At 34.4% G+C, this 15,268-nt stretch overlaps 1 protein-coding gene across 7 annotated transcripts in view; it reads right to left on the bottom strand.

Annotated features, from left to right (window-relative positions):
- SPATA6 (spermatogenesis associated 6) overlaps window positions 1–15,268 on the bottom strand; it is a 144,117-nt gene that overhangs the window by 9,936 nt on the left and 118,913 nt on the right. For all 7 annotated transcript variants that reach the window (XM_043876906.1, XM_043876908.1, XM_043876909.1 and 4 more), the window contains one exon: window positions 2,272–2,363. In XM_043876906.1, coding sequence (XP_043732841.1) covers window positions 2,272–2,363 — 92 coding nt within the window. The remainder of the gene's footprint in view (window positions 1–2,271; window positions 2,364–15,268) is intronic.

Here is a 15,268-nt window from a genome sequence, read left to right as displayed (position 1 = left end):
CACGACTGAGCGACTGAACTGAACTGAACTGCTGAGGTCATAAAAGGTATCTCAGAAGATGGAATAACTTCAACTTAGTCCTAAAGAATGGACAGACATTCACTAGACAAACAAGATGGCATTGGTTATTCTCTATATCATACTATAACAGAACCAAGGCACAAATTATCTGAAACATCATAATATACCAGGTAACACAAAATCCAAAGAATTCAGATTAGAATTAAGCAACATTTTTCTCACTTAAAACTGAAAGTTTATTCTTATTCAAGGGACTTTAAGTCTGTATATTATTTTGATTTTTTTTTTCCATTTACTAGTACCAAAGAGAGCTTTTTGGCTATGTGTTACACCTTGGTAAATTCATCAAGTTAACTGGATAGTAAGCATTAGGTAGGAGATTAAAACTACAGTCAATCTGTGTTATTCAAAAATACATAGTCAAAGTTTAAAATAGTCACTTTGAGATTGTGTTATAAACAATTTCATAATTATAATATTTATATATATATATGTTGAGCATACTCCTACTGTTAGTAACCTGCAAAATATGCACAAGTAAATAGAGAACAGTTTCTATCAATAGCTAGTTCCATAAAAGGACAACAATAGCTAAAAATTCAGGGAAATAGTTATAAATGGCCATCTCATGTTCTAAACATGAAATTAAAATTATTTTTATACTCTTCTCTATTTCTGTGGCCAACTCCCATCATGAAGTGTCACCCCTTGCCTGATCTTTAGTTAGGACCAATTCTCAAACTGGATAGTGATGCTAGAAATGGATAGTGATGCTAGAATTATACAACAATGTAGAGAATTTTCAACATCCTGAAAACTGAGGAAATTTGAAATATATATAGAAGGTATTAAAAAGAGAAAGAGCATCTCAGGACCCTGGTAACTGGTAACAGGGCAATAGCAAATGTCTAAAATTTCCTGAAAGACAGGCAGTAAGAAAGTTGAGAAGGACTATCTTGATGGTAGTAAATTCTTTCCCCAATCCAGCTCTCAAATCCCAAACTATTAGAAGTAAAAGTTCGCTTAAAAATGCTGATTTCTAGGTCTCACTCCTATATATAAGGAATCAGAATCTATGGAAGTAGAAAGTAGAAATCTATATTTTTAGAAGCATATCATGCATATAAAATTTTGAAAATCAGACCCTTTATCAACCCTCCATCAACCCTATTCACTTCTTACGCAAATTAGAATTAACTGTGTGGATATAGAACACTAAATTGGAATGAAAATCCATATGACAATAATTTAGGGAATAGAAGTGTAAGTAACAATAATAAAAGGTAAAAATTCTTCCCAAGGTATGTACTTTCTTGAACCTTCCTTTTCCTCTTTGGATTGCTTTTTCTTCAAACTCACTTAAAATACACTACTACACTACTTTCCTTTATGAGAGGGAAGGAAAGTAGTGTATTCCTCTAAGATTGGGAAGCAGTAACTTTGGACAGGAGTTCACATTTATAGTCTGTGTAATGAACACAAGGAAAAGTCCTCACATGTTCATGAAATGCTTACACGAGCCTACCACGGTAAAGATCAGAGATTTCAGTCCATATCCCTGGTTAGCAATAAAACATATTCCATTATCTGGAACTTTTTTCCTTACATTTGCTCAGAAAACTCAGGAAGGTGGAAGACATAGTAATCAGTGGTATAGCATCAATCAGTCATACAGACTCAGAGAAATTTCAGTTATATTAACTCACAATTTACACATTCAGTTTTTAACACCGCACTTAATGGCAATTAACACAGAGTTTTCAAAAGTCTTCATGAGATCTGTTAGTATAATTTTGCAAAAATTTTATTAGTACTATAACATTTCTGAAATTTTAGGCTAGAAGAGCTGAATTTCTCCTATACTACTGAAAAATAATTTTTAAATTATAATAAATTAAAGTAATTTAGCTTACTTATGGACAATAATTATGAAACTTGTTGTCTGGATGAGAGTTGATACATCCTGAAATAAATTAGGACTATGTGGATTTGCAAGGCAGCCAAATACACTATAAATCTTAAGTAGAAAGAAAGGGAACACCATTAACTGACCATATCTGTTTTCACTGAAAATTTTCAGTAATGCAAACATTAAAATATTTTACTAGGATTTTATATAGCTAAAATAAAATATAAATAAGTAAATACATAAATATATAAATTTGCCACAAATCCTGCAGATTAAAATCGCGGTTATTTTGATACTAACTATGAGAAGATCTCTGTACACTACATTAGTCAAGCGCATACCTATACTCTGGGTCGCTGTCATAGGCAGAGTCTCTATATAAAAGACCTCTTTTCAGTTCCAGTTCCTCTTCTTTCTCTGGGTCTCGCTCATCCTGAAAAATTCAAAGATTTCCATTAATTTATTTTATAATTAAAATGACACCCATGTTTCTTTGGTAATTGTGATCCCCCTCTCTCAATGCGAGAGACTGAATTAAATGCTGAATTTCTTGGGGAAAGAAACAAAAAGCTAAGTGAGAATTTATTATTCTGTTAAGTAAAACTAACATAGCTTTTTTTTCTATTACAGTATCACTTAAACTGCTTATCAAAGACCAGCACACAGTAGATGTTTCTTGCATCAGTGAATGATTAGGAATGGATACTGTGTCAGGATACATAACAAAGTGTGCAGCAAGGGATAGTTCACATACTGTTATGTGGACTCCAAAAAGATTATACCTACGCTCTGAAAAATAAGTATTTGGGAAAACTATGTAGATGTAAGCATTTAGACATACCTATGACCTCCCAAAGAAGTGACTTAGTTTTATTACTCATATGCCAAAATGCAGTAACAAGCCACGAGAAGTGAAAACAAAAGCAAAGTAGTTGTAATCAAAACATATGGCTCCTCTTCCTCTAGGCAGCCTTTTCTTTACTCCTGACATACCCAGTCAAAGGCAGAAGAAAAAGAATTCTAAAGAGATAGCTTTTTTGTAAACAATATCATTCACAGTAGCGATGCTCTTACATATATTAATTTTATATAATTCAGTTTTTCAACTATTGAATAATACCCTTATTCTGCAGTCAAATAGGAACAGAAATAGAACTGAACTAGCAAGCACAAATAGACTGTTATAAGGATTAGTATTAATATGGTATTCATTCATTTTATGTAAGAAATTTGTAAAATAAAGATTATGAAGAAAAATGATTTTAAAAATTTGGTGATGGCATGAAATTAATTGGGAAGACAGCATTCAGTCAAAAAAAGGAGGGACTTCCCTGACGGTCCAGTGATTAAGAATCCACTTTGCAGGGCAGGGGATGCAGGTTCGATCCCTGGTCAGGGAACTAAGAACCCACAGCCTGTGGAGCCTGAGCCCACATACCGCAGCTACTGAACCAGCGGGCTCCAGAGCTCAAGCACCACAACTCGCGAGTCCGCATCCTGCAGCCACTGAAGCCCGCGTGCCCTGCAGCCTGTGTGCTACACCTCGAGAGCCTACGTGCCACGCTGGAGCCCACACATCACAACTAGAGAGTCTGTGGGAGGCAAGATCCAGCATGATGCCACAAAGATTGTGTGCCGCAACCAAGACCCCACACAGCCAGATGAATAAGTAAATAATGTAAGCAATAAATATTAGAACAAGTTTAAAAATCACAGAAAATGTGAACATATATTTAGAATTATTATAACTTCCAGGTGAATTGGGCACTTTACCATTATGAAGTAACTCCATTTATTTCTATTAATGCTTTTTCCCCTGACATTTTTTGGTTTACTTTCATATAGCTGTAATAGTTAGTGCTTGGATGATATGTATTTGTACTTTTATTTTCAACTTTTCCTTGTTATCATATATATATCTTTTTCTTAAATACTATATAGATGGATGTTGCTTACTTTTGTCCAGTCTGATAGATTAATGAATAAGAGTATATACTATATTAATATCACAGAAAATGTATTGCCAGTAGTGAGTACAAAAAACACTACAAAAGAAAGTGTAAGAAATAAAAAAAATTGTTTACTCATTTCTAGATTATATAATAAGTGATATCAGAAATAAACATAAATCAATATTCCCTGTTCAATTTTGTCAATACAGTTGAGAAAAATTTTTGACCAGAATAAAAATGTAGACTGAATTTAGAAGTTTTTGTATGAAAAAATAAAGAACTGCCTTCAAGATCTGAATCTCAAATATTCATTAAAGCATACCCCTGTTTTGAGCTGAAGAGACACGGGTTCAATCCCAGGGTTGGGAAGATCAGCTGGAGAAGGGAATGGCAACCCACTCCAGTATTCTTGCCTGGAGAATCCCATGGACAGAAGAGCCTGGTGGGCTACAGTCTATGAGGGTCTCAAAGAGCTGGACATGACTGAGTAACTGAGCATACACATCACACTTACTATCCTAGACTCTGAGGACAGAAATGATTAATACATGATTCCTGCATATACATGAAATAAGATTAGTTTATTCTGTGAATATAGATGAGTAGAATGGATCGATAGGTAGAATTATTATGAGATACAATAAAGGACAAAATGAAGAAGACCTTTCTAATAAACAGAGCATTCTAAAGCCAGAATGGCTGTCTTAAAAGGGAGTAAGATCACAGTCACTAAAGCTATTTCTACAGAGCACTGATACCTACCTAGAACCAAGGAGTTCAGGGAGGGAAATTCTGCCCCAAGAAACAAAAAGACTATATGGCCTTCATGACTATTCTTTTCAAATTTTAAGACTGCATTTTGGGACACTTATTATACATATTCAAACACATACATATCAAACACATACATTCAAACACAAGCATCCTTATGGGCTTTTTTTGAAGATTAAATTGTGAAAAAGCAAAGAGGCAACAAACAACACTCTTTATCCAAAGCTATTAACTATGAGTGAAGCAAGTATTTGAAGAGATATATCAGTCTCATTAATGCCAGAAAAATTCAGTTCTGGGGCATGGAGGAGGGATTCCCTTCTTATTCCTCATCAACATTCCCATTTGCCCACATGTAAACACAGATGAATGACATCAATATTTGCTGAGTTCCTTCAAGGTATCTAGGACTGAATTAGGTACTTCTCGTATGAATATCTTGTAAGCCTTCAATAACCTTATAAAAAAGGCATTGAAACTTGGAAAAATTAATAACTTACCCAAAGATTCAAGTTATTAAGTGGCAGAGCTGGAATTTAAACCCAGATCTAACTTCATTTACATTATCTTGTCTGCTACAATGCAAATAAGTTGGGCTATAAAATAAAAATCTCCATTCTAAGCCATTAGATTATTCCCCTATATGAAAATTAAGCTCAAAGTCTTTCAGCTATTATCTATTCAGTTAGTTTTTTAAGAGGGTATTCTGTAATAATTTAACCCAGAAGAAACTTTTTTCAGGAATTCCATGAAGAAAAAATTTTCTTTCAGCAAAAGTCATTAATAAAATGACACTTTATTAAAAGAAGCTGTGGGCTCTCCTGAAACTGGCAGTAAGTTAAAGATTCTCTTAAGGTTCCCAGCATCGATGATCACTATCTTATACATGCAACTGACATCATACTTAGAACAACCCTGGAACAAAGAAATAAAAGGTATCTAACTCATGCTTGCAAACTGAAAAACTTAGGACAAAAGTAGTTCAACACTCTAAGATAAAGCCACAGCTAAAAAGGTACTCATGTCACTCATTAAATAGCATTTAATAAAATAGACACCTGTCATTCTCAAATGAAATTCTCACATATAGTTAAAATACCCATGCTATGTTTTGTTACTATCAAATTCAAAACATTATTTATAATGAATTGTGTACAAGGACAAGAATTCAAATAGAATTTAACTCTTAGTTCTAATTTGCATTATCACCCTGGACAATTAATGGATTTAAAACCTAAATCATAATAGAGAGAAAATCTAGTTTGTTCAAAGTCACAAGGATAAGAAGTTGCAGAGCTGGGCTTGAAGCAGGTTTTTCTAATTCTATATTGTATGTATAATAGAGAATAACAAATTCTAAAGGGAAGACCACTTAAAAGAACACTTAAATTCTAACTTTGGCATATTTCTGGAGGCAGTGTGTGGAAAAGCATGTGTAATGGTTAATTTTATGTCACACTGTATCAGCCATGGTGCCCAGATATTTGGTTAAACATTATTATTGATATACCTGTGGGCCTTTTAAGGCTGAGATTAACATTTATTTTTTTCTTTAATATATAATTTTATTTCTGGTTATAGAAACAAACGCTAAGAGGAGAAACAAAATATCCCAGTTCACATACAACAATAGATAAAAGAACAGTTAAAATAATGAAACACAAAAAGGTAGAAATTTAAACACTGTTACATTAACATCTGGTACAATTAGAAATTACATTCAGATCTCAAACTTTAAAAAAAAAAAAGTATGGCTCCCTATTAAAAAAAAACAAACAAACTGTAGCCCATTTGAAATGAAACCACAGGCTGGCCCAGCTGCAGTGGGTTTCTCCCTGCCCAGGTGCCAGGGTGTGTGAATCCCTCCTGGGTGCCCCAGAGGCCAGAGCCCACATGCAGATGGTGAAACACGGCCAGGTGACATGTCCTCTGCCTCCCACCCAATGTGCCATGGAACCTAATTCCAAGGACACTACAGGACTCCGCTTTTTAAAGCACTGATGATTAAACATAATGTGAAAAATAGACACCATAAAAAAAAACAAAAAAAAACCCTCAGCCCCTATCAACATCCCTCCCCCACAAATGATCTTTACAGGAAAATTCTCAGTCAGATAAGAAAACACAATTCATGCTGGGTTTATCCCTTCACCATGTGCGCCCAGCTGCCTGGGGTCAGAGTCAGACTGCAAGCGATAATCAAGGACGCACTTTCCTCTCTCCTCCCCATCCCTGTCCTGAAGCAGAAATCAAGCTGGGTCAGTAGCCCTCAACTAGGTACCCAGAAAGGCCCATCTTGGAAGGAAGCTGGAAGAGGAGGAGAGAGGTGCCAGACTTAAAAGTGTTTGATTTTTTAAATTCTACTTTTACTTATTAAAAACATTTTTTTGGACAAGTTAACCCAGAAATTTAGAGGCTATGGTCTTAAGAGGCCACAGGCGTGGTTGAATATCCTTTAGGCCAGTTAACTTCATGCACAAAAATTCCCTTTTGGAGTCACAGGCCTCGTTGAAATTAACATTTAAATAATTGGATTTTGAATAAAGCAGACTGATCTCCATAATATAGGTGGGCCTTATCTAGTCAGCTGAAGGCCTTAATAGAACAAAGACTGACCTCCCCTCAAGAAGGAATTCCAACAGCAGACCGCCTTTGGATTTGAACTATAAACTCTCTGCTGAGTATTCACCTGACTGACCTTCAGACTAAACCTCTGCAATCACATGAGCCAACTCTTTAAAATTTCTTTCTCTCAAAAAAAAAAAAAATTTCTTTCTCTGTTACACACACACACACACACACACACACACCACCCCCCCTCCCCCCCTCCTATTTCTTCAGTTTCTCTGGAGAATCCTAATACAAAGGAGAATGAGAAACTCCTGGAGCCTTTAGCACCTCATTTTCAAACAATGGACAGGACAGTCAGACAGAAGATTAACAAGTAAACAGAAAACCTGATCAACTCCATAAACCAGTGAGACCTAACAGACCTCTATTGAACACTCTATCAGACAATACAAGAATATACATTCTTCTCAAACACACATAGGAAATCCTCCAAAAGAGACCATATTATGTTAGACCCTAAAATGAGGCTCAAAAAATGTAAAAGGACTAAAATCATACAAAGATTTTTCTGGCCACAATAATTAGCTAATTAAATCCATTATTAAGAACTGTCAAAGATGGGCTTATTTAAAACATTTAAGAAATAAATAATCTTACAAAGACTCTTTCAGAGAATGGTTGGTAATATTTTCCAACTCATTTTTATGAGGTAAGTGAAACCCTGAGGAGGACACCACAAGATAGGAAACTTACATACCAAGCACTATTAATTTAGATGTAAAAATCCTAGGAAAAATATCAGCAAATTGAAACTAATGATGTGTTTTTTAAAAATTATGACAAGAATTCTGTTCCAAGTAGGCAAGTATGGCTTAACATCTGAAAATCTAGTAATTTACCACCACATTAAAGTAAGGAAAAAAGCATATAATCGCCTCAATAGATACAATGTAGTAAAATTCATATATTTATAATTTAAATCTCTTAGAAGATAAGGAATATAAGAAACTTTTGTAACCTGACAAAGTATGCTCACAAAAAATCTACAGAAATCATCACACTCAATGTTCAATAATGACAGAAAGCTTTCTTTGGATGGCAAATAAGACAAGATGCCTTCTCTATCACCACTTCTGTTGGATACTGGAAACCCTAGAAGTGTAATAAGGCAAAGATAAATAAATAAAAGGAATAAAGATCAAAGAGGAAGAAATAAAATGTCATTATTTTCAGATTTTATGATTACAGATAAAAACATCCAAAATCTACCATCTATTAATATTAATATGTGAATGTAAGGTCATCACTGGATACAAGATAACTATACAAAAATCTATTTTAAGAAATCATCATACCAAGAATTAATAGACACAATTTATAATAACATAAATATCAGACATCCAGGAATAAACCTATTGAAATACATGCAAGTCTTCTAAAATAAAAACTGACAAAATTGGAAGAAATTAAAGATCTAAATTTATTTTTAAAGTCACCATCATTATGAATTAGTAGACTCAATACTGGTAAGATATCAGTTCTTCTCTAATCAAAGTACAGATTTAGTGTAATCCCAATCAAAATCCTAGCAAGGTTTTTAAAACTGACAAGTTGACACTGGAATGCAGATAAAAATACAAAGAACCAAGAATAATCATAGCAATCTGCAAGAAAGAATAAAGCTAATGGACTTATGCCATAGGATATCAATTTATTATAAACTTACAGAAACTGAGAAAGTATGGTATTAATACAAAATTAGACAATTAAATCAATTAAATAGAAGAAAATTCAGAAACAGACTTATGTATCTGAACTCCCAATGGAACAGAACAGAATCCAGGACAATCTCCAAGAACTTAGAGTGAGGAAAAGAATGGCTGTTTAGAGAAAGATGCTGGATCATAATCATATGAGGATAAAATGAATCTTGATCCAAATCTCACATTATATATACAAATCAAATCCACATGCATTGTTGATTTAATGTGAAAGGCAACATGATTAAAGATTTTATAAATAGGAGAATATTTTTAGAACCATGGTTAGCCAAAGTTTTCTTACATGGGGTAAAGCAAGTGCTAACCAAAGCACTAACCAATGTACCAATGCAACTGAGCTACATTAAATTAAGAACGCGTATTCCCAAAAGGGCTCTCATTAAGAGAACAAATATGCAAGTTACAGATTGAAATATATTCATAATATAAAACATGCCCATCAGAAAATGTTCAGGAATGAAAATAAAAGACCTTAAGAGGCATGGCAAACAGAGAACAAGTCTAATGTGTGCTCTTTGAGAAGCTCTATAAATGCCAAACAATGAACACAAAGAAAACCACACATAAGTGTATAATATTTAACTGCTAAAAATAAATGACAAAGAAAAAATATTTTAAGAACTGCCAGAGAAGGGAATTCCAGGAAGATGTTAGTGGCACTGTGGTGGGTAGAATAATGATTCCCAGTGATATCCATATCTTAATTCCCAGAACCAGTGATTATGGTACTGGGGATTGTGCAGATTTGATTAAGGTTAAGGATCTTGATAAGAGGAAATTACCTTGCATTATTTGGGTGGGCCCAATCTAATCAATCATATGTGAGAGTTGGGCCCTATAGAAGGCTGAGAGTCCCTTGGACTGCAAGGAAATCAAACCAGTCAATCCAAAGGAAATCAACTCTGAATATTCACTGGAAGGAGTGATGCTGAAGCTGAAGCTCCAATATTTTGGCCACCTGAGGCATGGAGCCAACAGTCTTTTCTCAACTGGAAAAGACTCTGGTACTGGGAAAGATTAAGGGCAGGAGAAGAAGAGGATGACAGAAGATGAGATGGTTGGATGGCATCGCTGACTCAGTGGATATGAGTTTGAGTAAATTCTGGGAGATAGTGAAGGACAGGAAAAGCCTGGTGTGCTGCAGTCTGTGGGGGTCACAAAGAATCGGACACCACTTAGCAACTGAACAACAACAATGTAATCAAATGAGTTGTTAAAAGCAGAGAAACCTTTTGTGACTATGGTTAGACAGAGGGAGATGTGACTAAGAACAAGGGTCAGGGAGATGGAATTGTTGCTGGCTTTGCAAATGGAGGAAAGTGGCCACAAGCCAAGAAATGTGGGTGGTTGCCAGAAGCTGGAAATAGTAAGGTCCTCCCCTGGAAACCCTAGAAAAAAAACAGATACCTTGATTTTGGTCCCATAAGACCCATTTTAAAACTCAGGTCTACAGAAATGTAAGGTAATTAATTTCAGTCACCAAATTTATGATAATTTGTTATGGCAGCAAGAAAAAACAAATATACAGAGGTATAAATCACCTCATAAGAACAACTAGAAGTTGTTTTGAGGTTAGATGGAATAATTCATGGCAGACCAATGCTCTTGCTAAAAACTAGAAAAGCCAGAAAAAAATAAAAATTTACATTTTTTAAACATATTAGAAAGGTGCAGAAACAATGAAGACTAGATATACTAAAATTTCAGAGGAGAGAATCTTTCAAAAGTGGACTAATGATCTATACCTCTATTCTTCGTCATTGCATTTATACATTCTGAGCATGGACAAGGGTCACTGCTGTGACACAGAGACTAACAAAGCTTTTGATGGTTATAGGGAAATGGAGTGATGAAAGCAGTGATGAAACTGACATACAGCCAGTTTCTCAATCATGACCTCTATTGGTTTACGAAGCTGAATGGGACTGCTAGGTAGATAACTCGAAAGTATCTGAAAAGTAGAGCAGATATTAGCGCAGTCTTCTGGTGCTTAAGAAATAGAGATATACCATGGCAAGAAGCCTTGAAAATACAAGAAGCAAAATCCATAGAAGTAATATTGACACTTGAGGAACTGTATTCTTAAACTGAAGACTCAACAATCTGGACTAGTAAGGATAAAAAAAAACTTGGTCCTGGCTCAAGCAAAGGTTATTTCTGGGGGATAGAGCACGCAGCAGAATTGTTTCATGACACACGCTAGGCTAGAGAGGTAAAACTGAAGACTCAAAGAGCCTCAAACACAGGAAAGGTCCTTATCAAGGTATTTACTAAATTTTGAAGGTGTGCTAGGTATAAATCAGGTAACTTCAAAATAACCTAAGAGTTTCACTCAAAAGCTGGGGGAAAAAAACCACAGTGGGCCAATTTGAGAACAGTAACTGAAATTGGAAAAAGTTTTCCTACTTCCTTACTGATGAGTACAAATGGTTTACAGTAAATTCTGAAGGGGCTGGAGCAGCCTGGGATCCATTAACTCTCAAAACTAACACCCCAAAGTCACCTGTCAAGATAAAACTTCACACTGAATGAAAACATCTGGGAAAAGAATCTAAATTGATCAGGGAAATAAAATTAAAAGAAGAAAAATTCTATATAAAAGTTGGAAAGAGAAAGTCAGGAAATCTAAATTGCCATATTTTCAAACAAATGACCAAAACAGAAAAAAAGAGCTCTCAAGCAGTTAGAAAAGTAAATCTAAATCATATGTCCTTTCTAAAATTTAAGGAAAAAATAAATTTGCACACACACAAATCATCATAAGTGGGTTAAGCTTCATAAAAAGTTTTAAGAGGGGTAAAAAAAGACCAAATAAGGAGCCCTCGAAAAAAGCATGCCAGAAAGATACGTTCACAAAACAGATAAAAAATATATTATCTATGCCCTCACGACAGACAATTGACTTATCAAGAGTAAGTGGTCTTACAGGAGAACAACACAGAAACTTCTACATCTTTTACGATTTAGCCTTGGAAGTCATACATTATAATTTCTGAAACAGTCTGCTGTTTACACAGATCAGCCCCATTCATGCACAGTGGGAGGAAATTACACATTAATTACTTATACACAGAACTAACACTAACTGAAGGATATAAAGGACAGAGTATAGTATACAATATGTTCTATGGAAAGGTAGATAAGTACTATTGTTAAAAAGTAGATGAGATGAAAATGTGGAAGGCATATGTTTAAAAAAAAATAACTGTTTTTGGGTCATCTTTGGTGGTAGTTGTTTTTGTCCTGAGAACATTTTGCTGACAAAGCAAACAAGGACTTGGGTTATATTCTTTTTATCTTGTGTTTTATCTTATATATATGTATATTTTTATCTCCTCTGGTATCTTTGAGAAATGAGACTTGATGTGGGAAAAAAAAAAAGACACATATAAGATATATTGCATTGGCCGTAATGCTGGTTTGTTATAGAAAAAATCCTGAACAAACTTTCTGGCCAACCCCATAAGTTAAGGGGAGGAACCTGTGATCCTAATTTAGAATCTGAATATAGGAGGTATCATTTGTTTAAAAATATGTGTTTTCTAGTTCTGCCCATTGAAAAGACCTAAAAAGCAATGACCAACTCTGTAGCATGAGCACCATTAGTACACAAGTTTTGTTCTGAAAATATAACTTCACATCAAAACAAACCAGAATTTCTTAGAGAAATGGCTGCCATCAGATCTAGGTGAGGAAAAGTGCAAGACGAGCCTGGAACTGTTACAGCCACCAAGGTCACGTTCAAAAGACTTGGGAGCCAACACGAAGAGCTTCCCACTGCCCAAAGTTACGCCCATTAAATAAATACTGTAACTCCATTTATATGTATTAATCACATATAATGTATATATAAAGAAAAAACTGAACCATATTAACAAACCTGACCTGGTTGTCAAACACACTAAACTCAACAAAAATAGATATTATGTGTTTTTTTCTGAAATGCACTTGGAAGAAAAAGAGACCACATATTGAGCATAAAAAAGGTCTCAAAAGTTTCAGAAGACTGAAAACTCACGTGTTCTCAAGACACAGTAGAATGAAGCAAAGATTTTTTACAAAAGAAAAAACAGAATCCTCCCACACCAAAAATGTTTGGGAATCTAGCAATATACTTTTAAATATCCGAAAGATAAAAGAAAAGTTACAATGGAAATGGTAGCAAAAATATGACATTGATTAGATGGGTATGAAATCTATAGTTTTAATTAAATACTTGTATACAGCAGGAAAAAGCCTAAATTTCATGATGGGAATAGTCACTGAAAGTTTCTAAGAGAAAGAACAGTAAATTAACTCCAAAGAAAGAAGAAGGAAGTGATATAGACCAAAAAGTAATAATGTAGGAAAAATATATACAACAGAGCCAATAAAACCCAAAGTTGATTTTTCAGGGGAAAAAGGTAACAAATCTCATAATTCCTTTGTGAGACTGACTTCTCAGTTGCTTATAATAATCTTCAACTTATTATGATCATAGAGAAGTGATTTTAAAAAAAGAATAGCAAACATTATTAAATACTTTCTATAGGCCTGTGCCATTCTAAATATGTTTAAATATACTAATTCTACTAATACAAGAAACCTATCAGGAAATTGGAACAGAACAGTGCTTGCTGAACAGACTGGTTCCAGACAGAGCCTCCGTAAAACAGCACACAGCCCCTTGCAGGCATACAGTAGCAATTCATTAAATTTGCTAAACTTACTAACCAACTTCAAAATTTTAATATTTAAACCATACTATTCCCTGGCAAATCATATACCCTTCCTGATTTATTCTTTCAGTATATTATTTTCACAAATCTCACTCTAAATTGTCATTCTTTCGGCAAGCCAACTGACTACTTAATGCTATCAAATTCATTTCCTAAGAAAAACACTGATTATAGACTGATCACACAAGAAGAGGTTGCCAGTTAGCAGTGGGTATATGTGGTTTGTTTGGCCCACAAAATGTTTTGTTTTAATGTGAATTAAAGACAACAAATTTATATAAAAATGAATACTTTTAAAAAATAATTGGAAGATCTGGCAACATTGTGCCTGAATTCCTATATGGCAGCACTTCTATCTAGAGCTGGGTAGTGGTTTTCTCCAGAGAGGTTACAGACTTTCTCTATTGGTCACAGTACTCAACACCTACCCTAACTCTTGAATGCATCTGACTTCATGACTACTGGATTTCAAGATAAAGTCTATGCTTCCTATTCTGTTTTTCCCACAATTTGGCCCAACAAGAACCTTCTAATTTAACTGGATTATACCTCACAATTTCCAGAATGAGTTTTATATAAAAACATGCATTTCTAGACAGTATAGGCTGATAGGATTACATCACACTCTCTTATTTGTGCCAAAAGGCACCGGAAACTGGGGTTCAGAAGCTATAGCAGAAGGACTGGGGTCTTTGTTGAAATGATTTTAGATTTTCTTGAAAAAATATTTAAGTCAAAAAGTCGAGAGCCTTTTCCTTACTCAACTGAGTTTTATTTCCAACAGGATCTTTCATGATCACTAACTTCCATTAGCTTGTTTGAGATGGGGTTCTCTTCATTTATAAATGATTGCCAAATTTCTGATACAATATGTTTTACTCTTCTCTGTACTAATAAAACATTTAAGGATTTATGAAGGACCTTTTTACTGCCCCAGAAGAGGTTGGTATTTAAATTCTTTGTGAAATAAAGACTTTTTATTTTTTACTTTTAAAAATTCTTTGTGATGTAATTTCAAAAAAACCCCAAAATACCTAATGTTTGTATTCAAGATGGTATAGCTTTGTCTGTGAGCATCTTTCAGATAGGACCAACATGGACTTCGGTCTGATCTGTATTTAGGGAGTGTGCTTTAGTGGACAGTTTGCATGTGTGTCTCCGGTATGTTGCTGTTTGTTCCTGAACATGGATCTTGTGTTTGCATGTTTTCACATGTTTATGCTTAGGCATATTGCTAGATATATGTATAAGATTGTATGTATTCTTAGAGCTTAGTGTTCAAGATCAAAGAGTATTAATATAAATTTAAATCTTGGCTCCAATCATCCTAAGTAGCTATGTGACCTTATATAGAAGTCATAAAATTTCTGAGGCTCAGTTTCTCATCTTTGAAATAGTACGTCTTAATAGTACTCACTTTGTAAAATTATTATGAGGATAAAATGTAATATTAAATACATGCATGGTGCCTGGCCTATAACAAATGTTTAATAAAGTTATTATTCCTATGTAACCAATTTCAGTTTTTCTCGAAAAAAAAAAAAA

This window comes from Cervus elaphus, chromosome 20 (genome assembly GCF_910594005.1).
Source record: "Cervus elaphus chromosome 20, mCerEla1.1, whole genome shotgun sequence".
Taxonomy (NCBI): Eukaryota; Metazoa; Chordata; class Mammalia; order Artiodactyla; family Cervidae; genus Cervus; species Cervus elaphus.
Note: the sequence above shows the minus strand (reverse complement) of the source record. Positions and strands in the feature narration are given on the sequence as shown.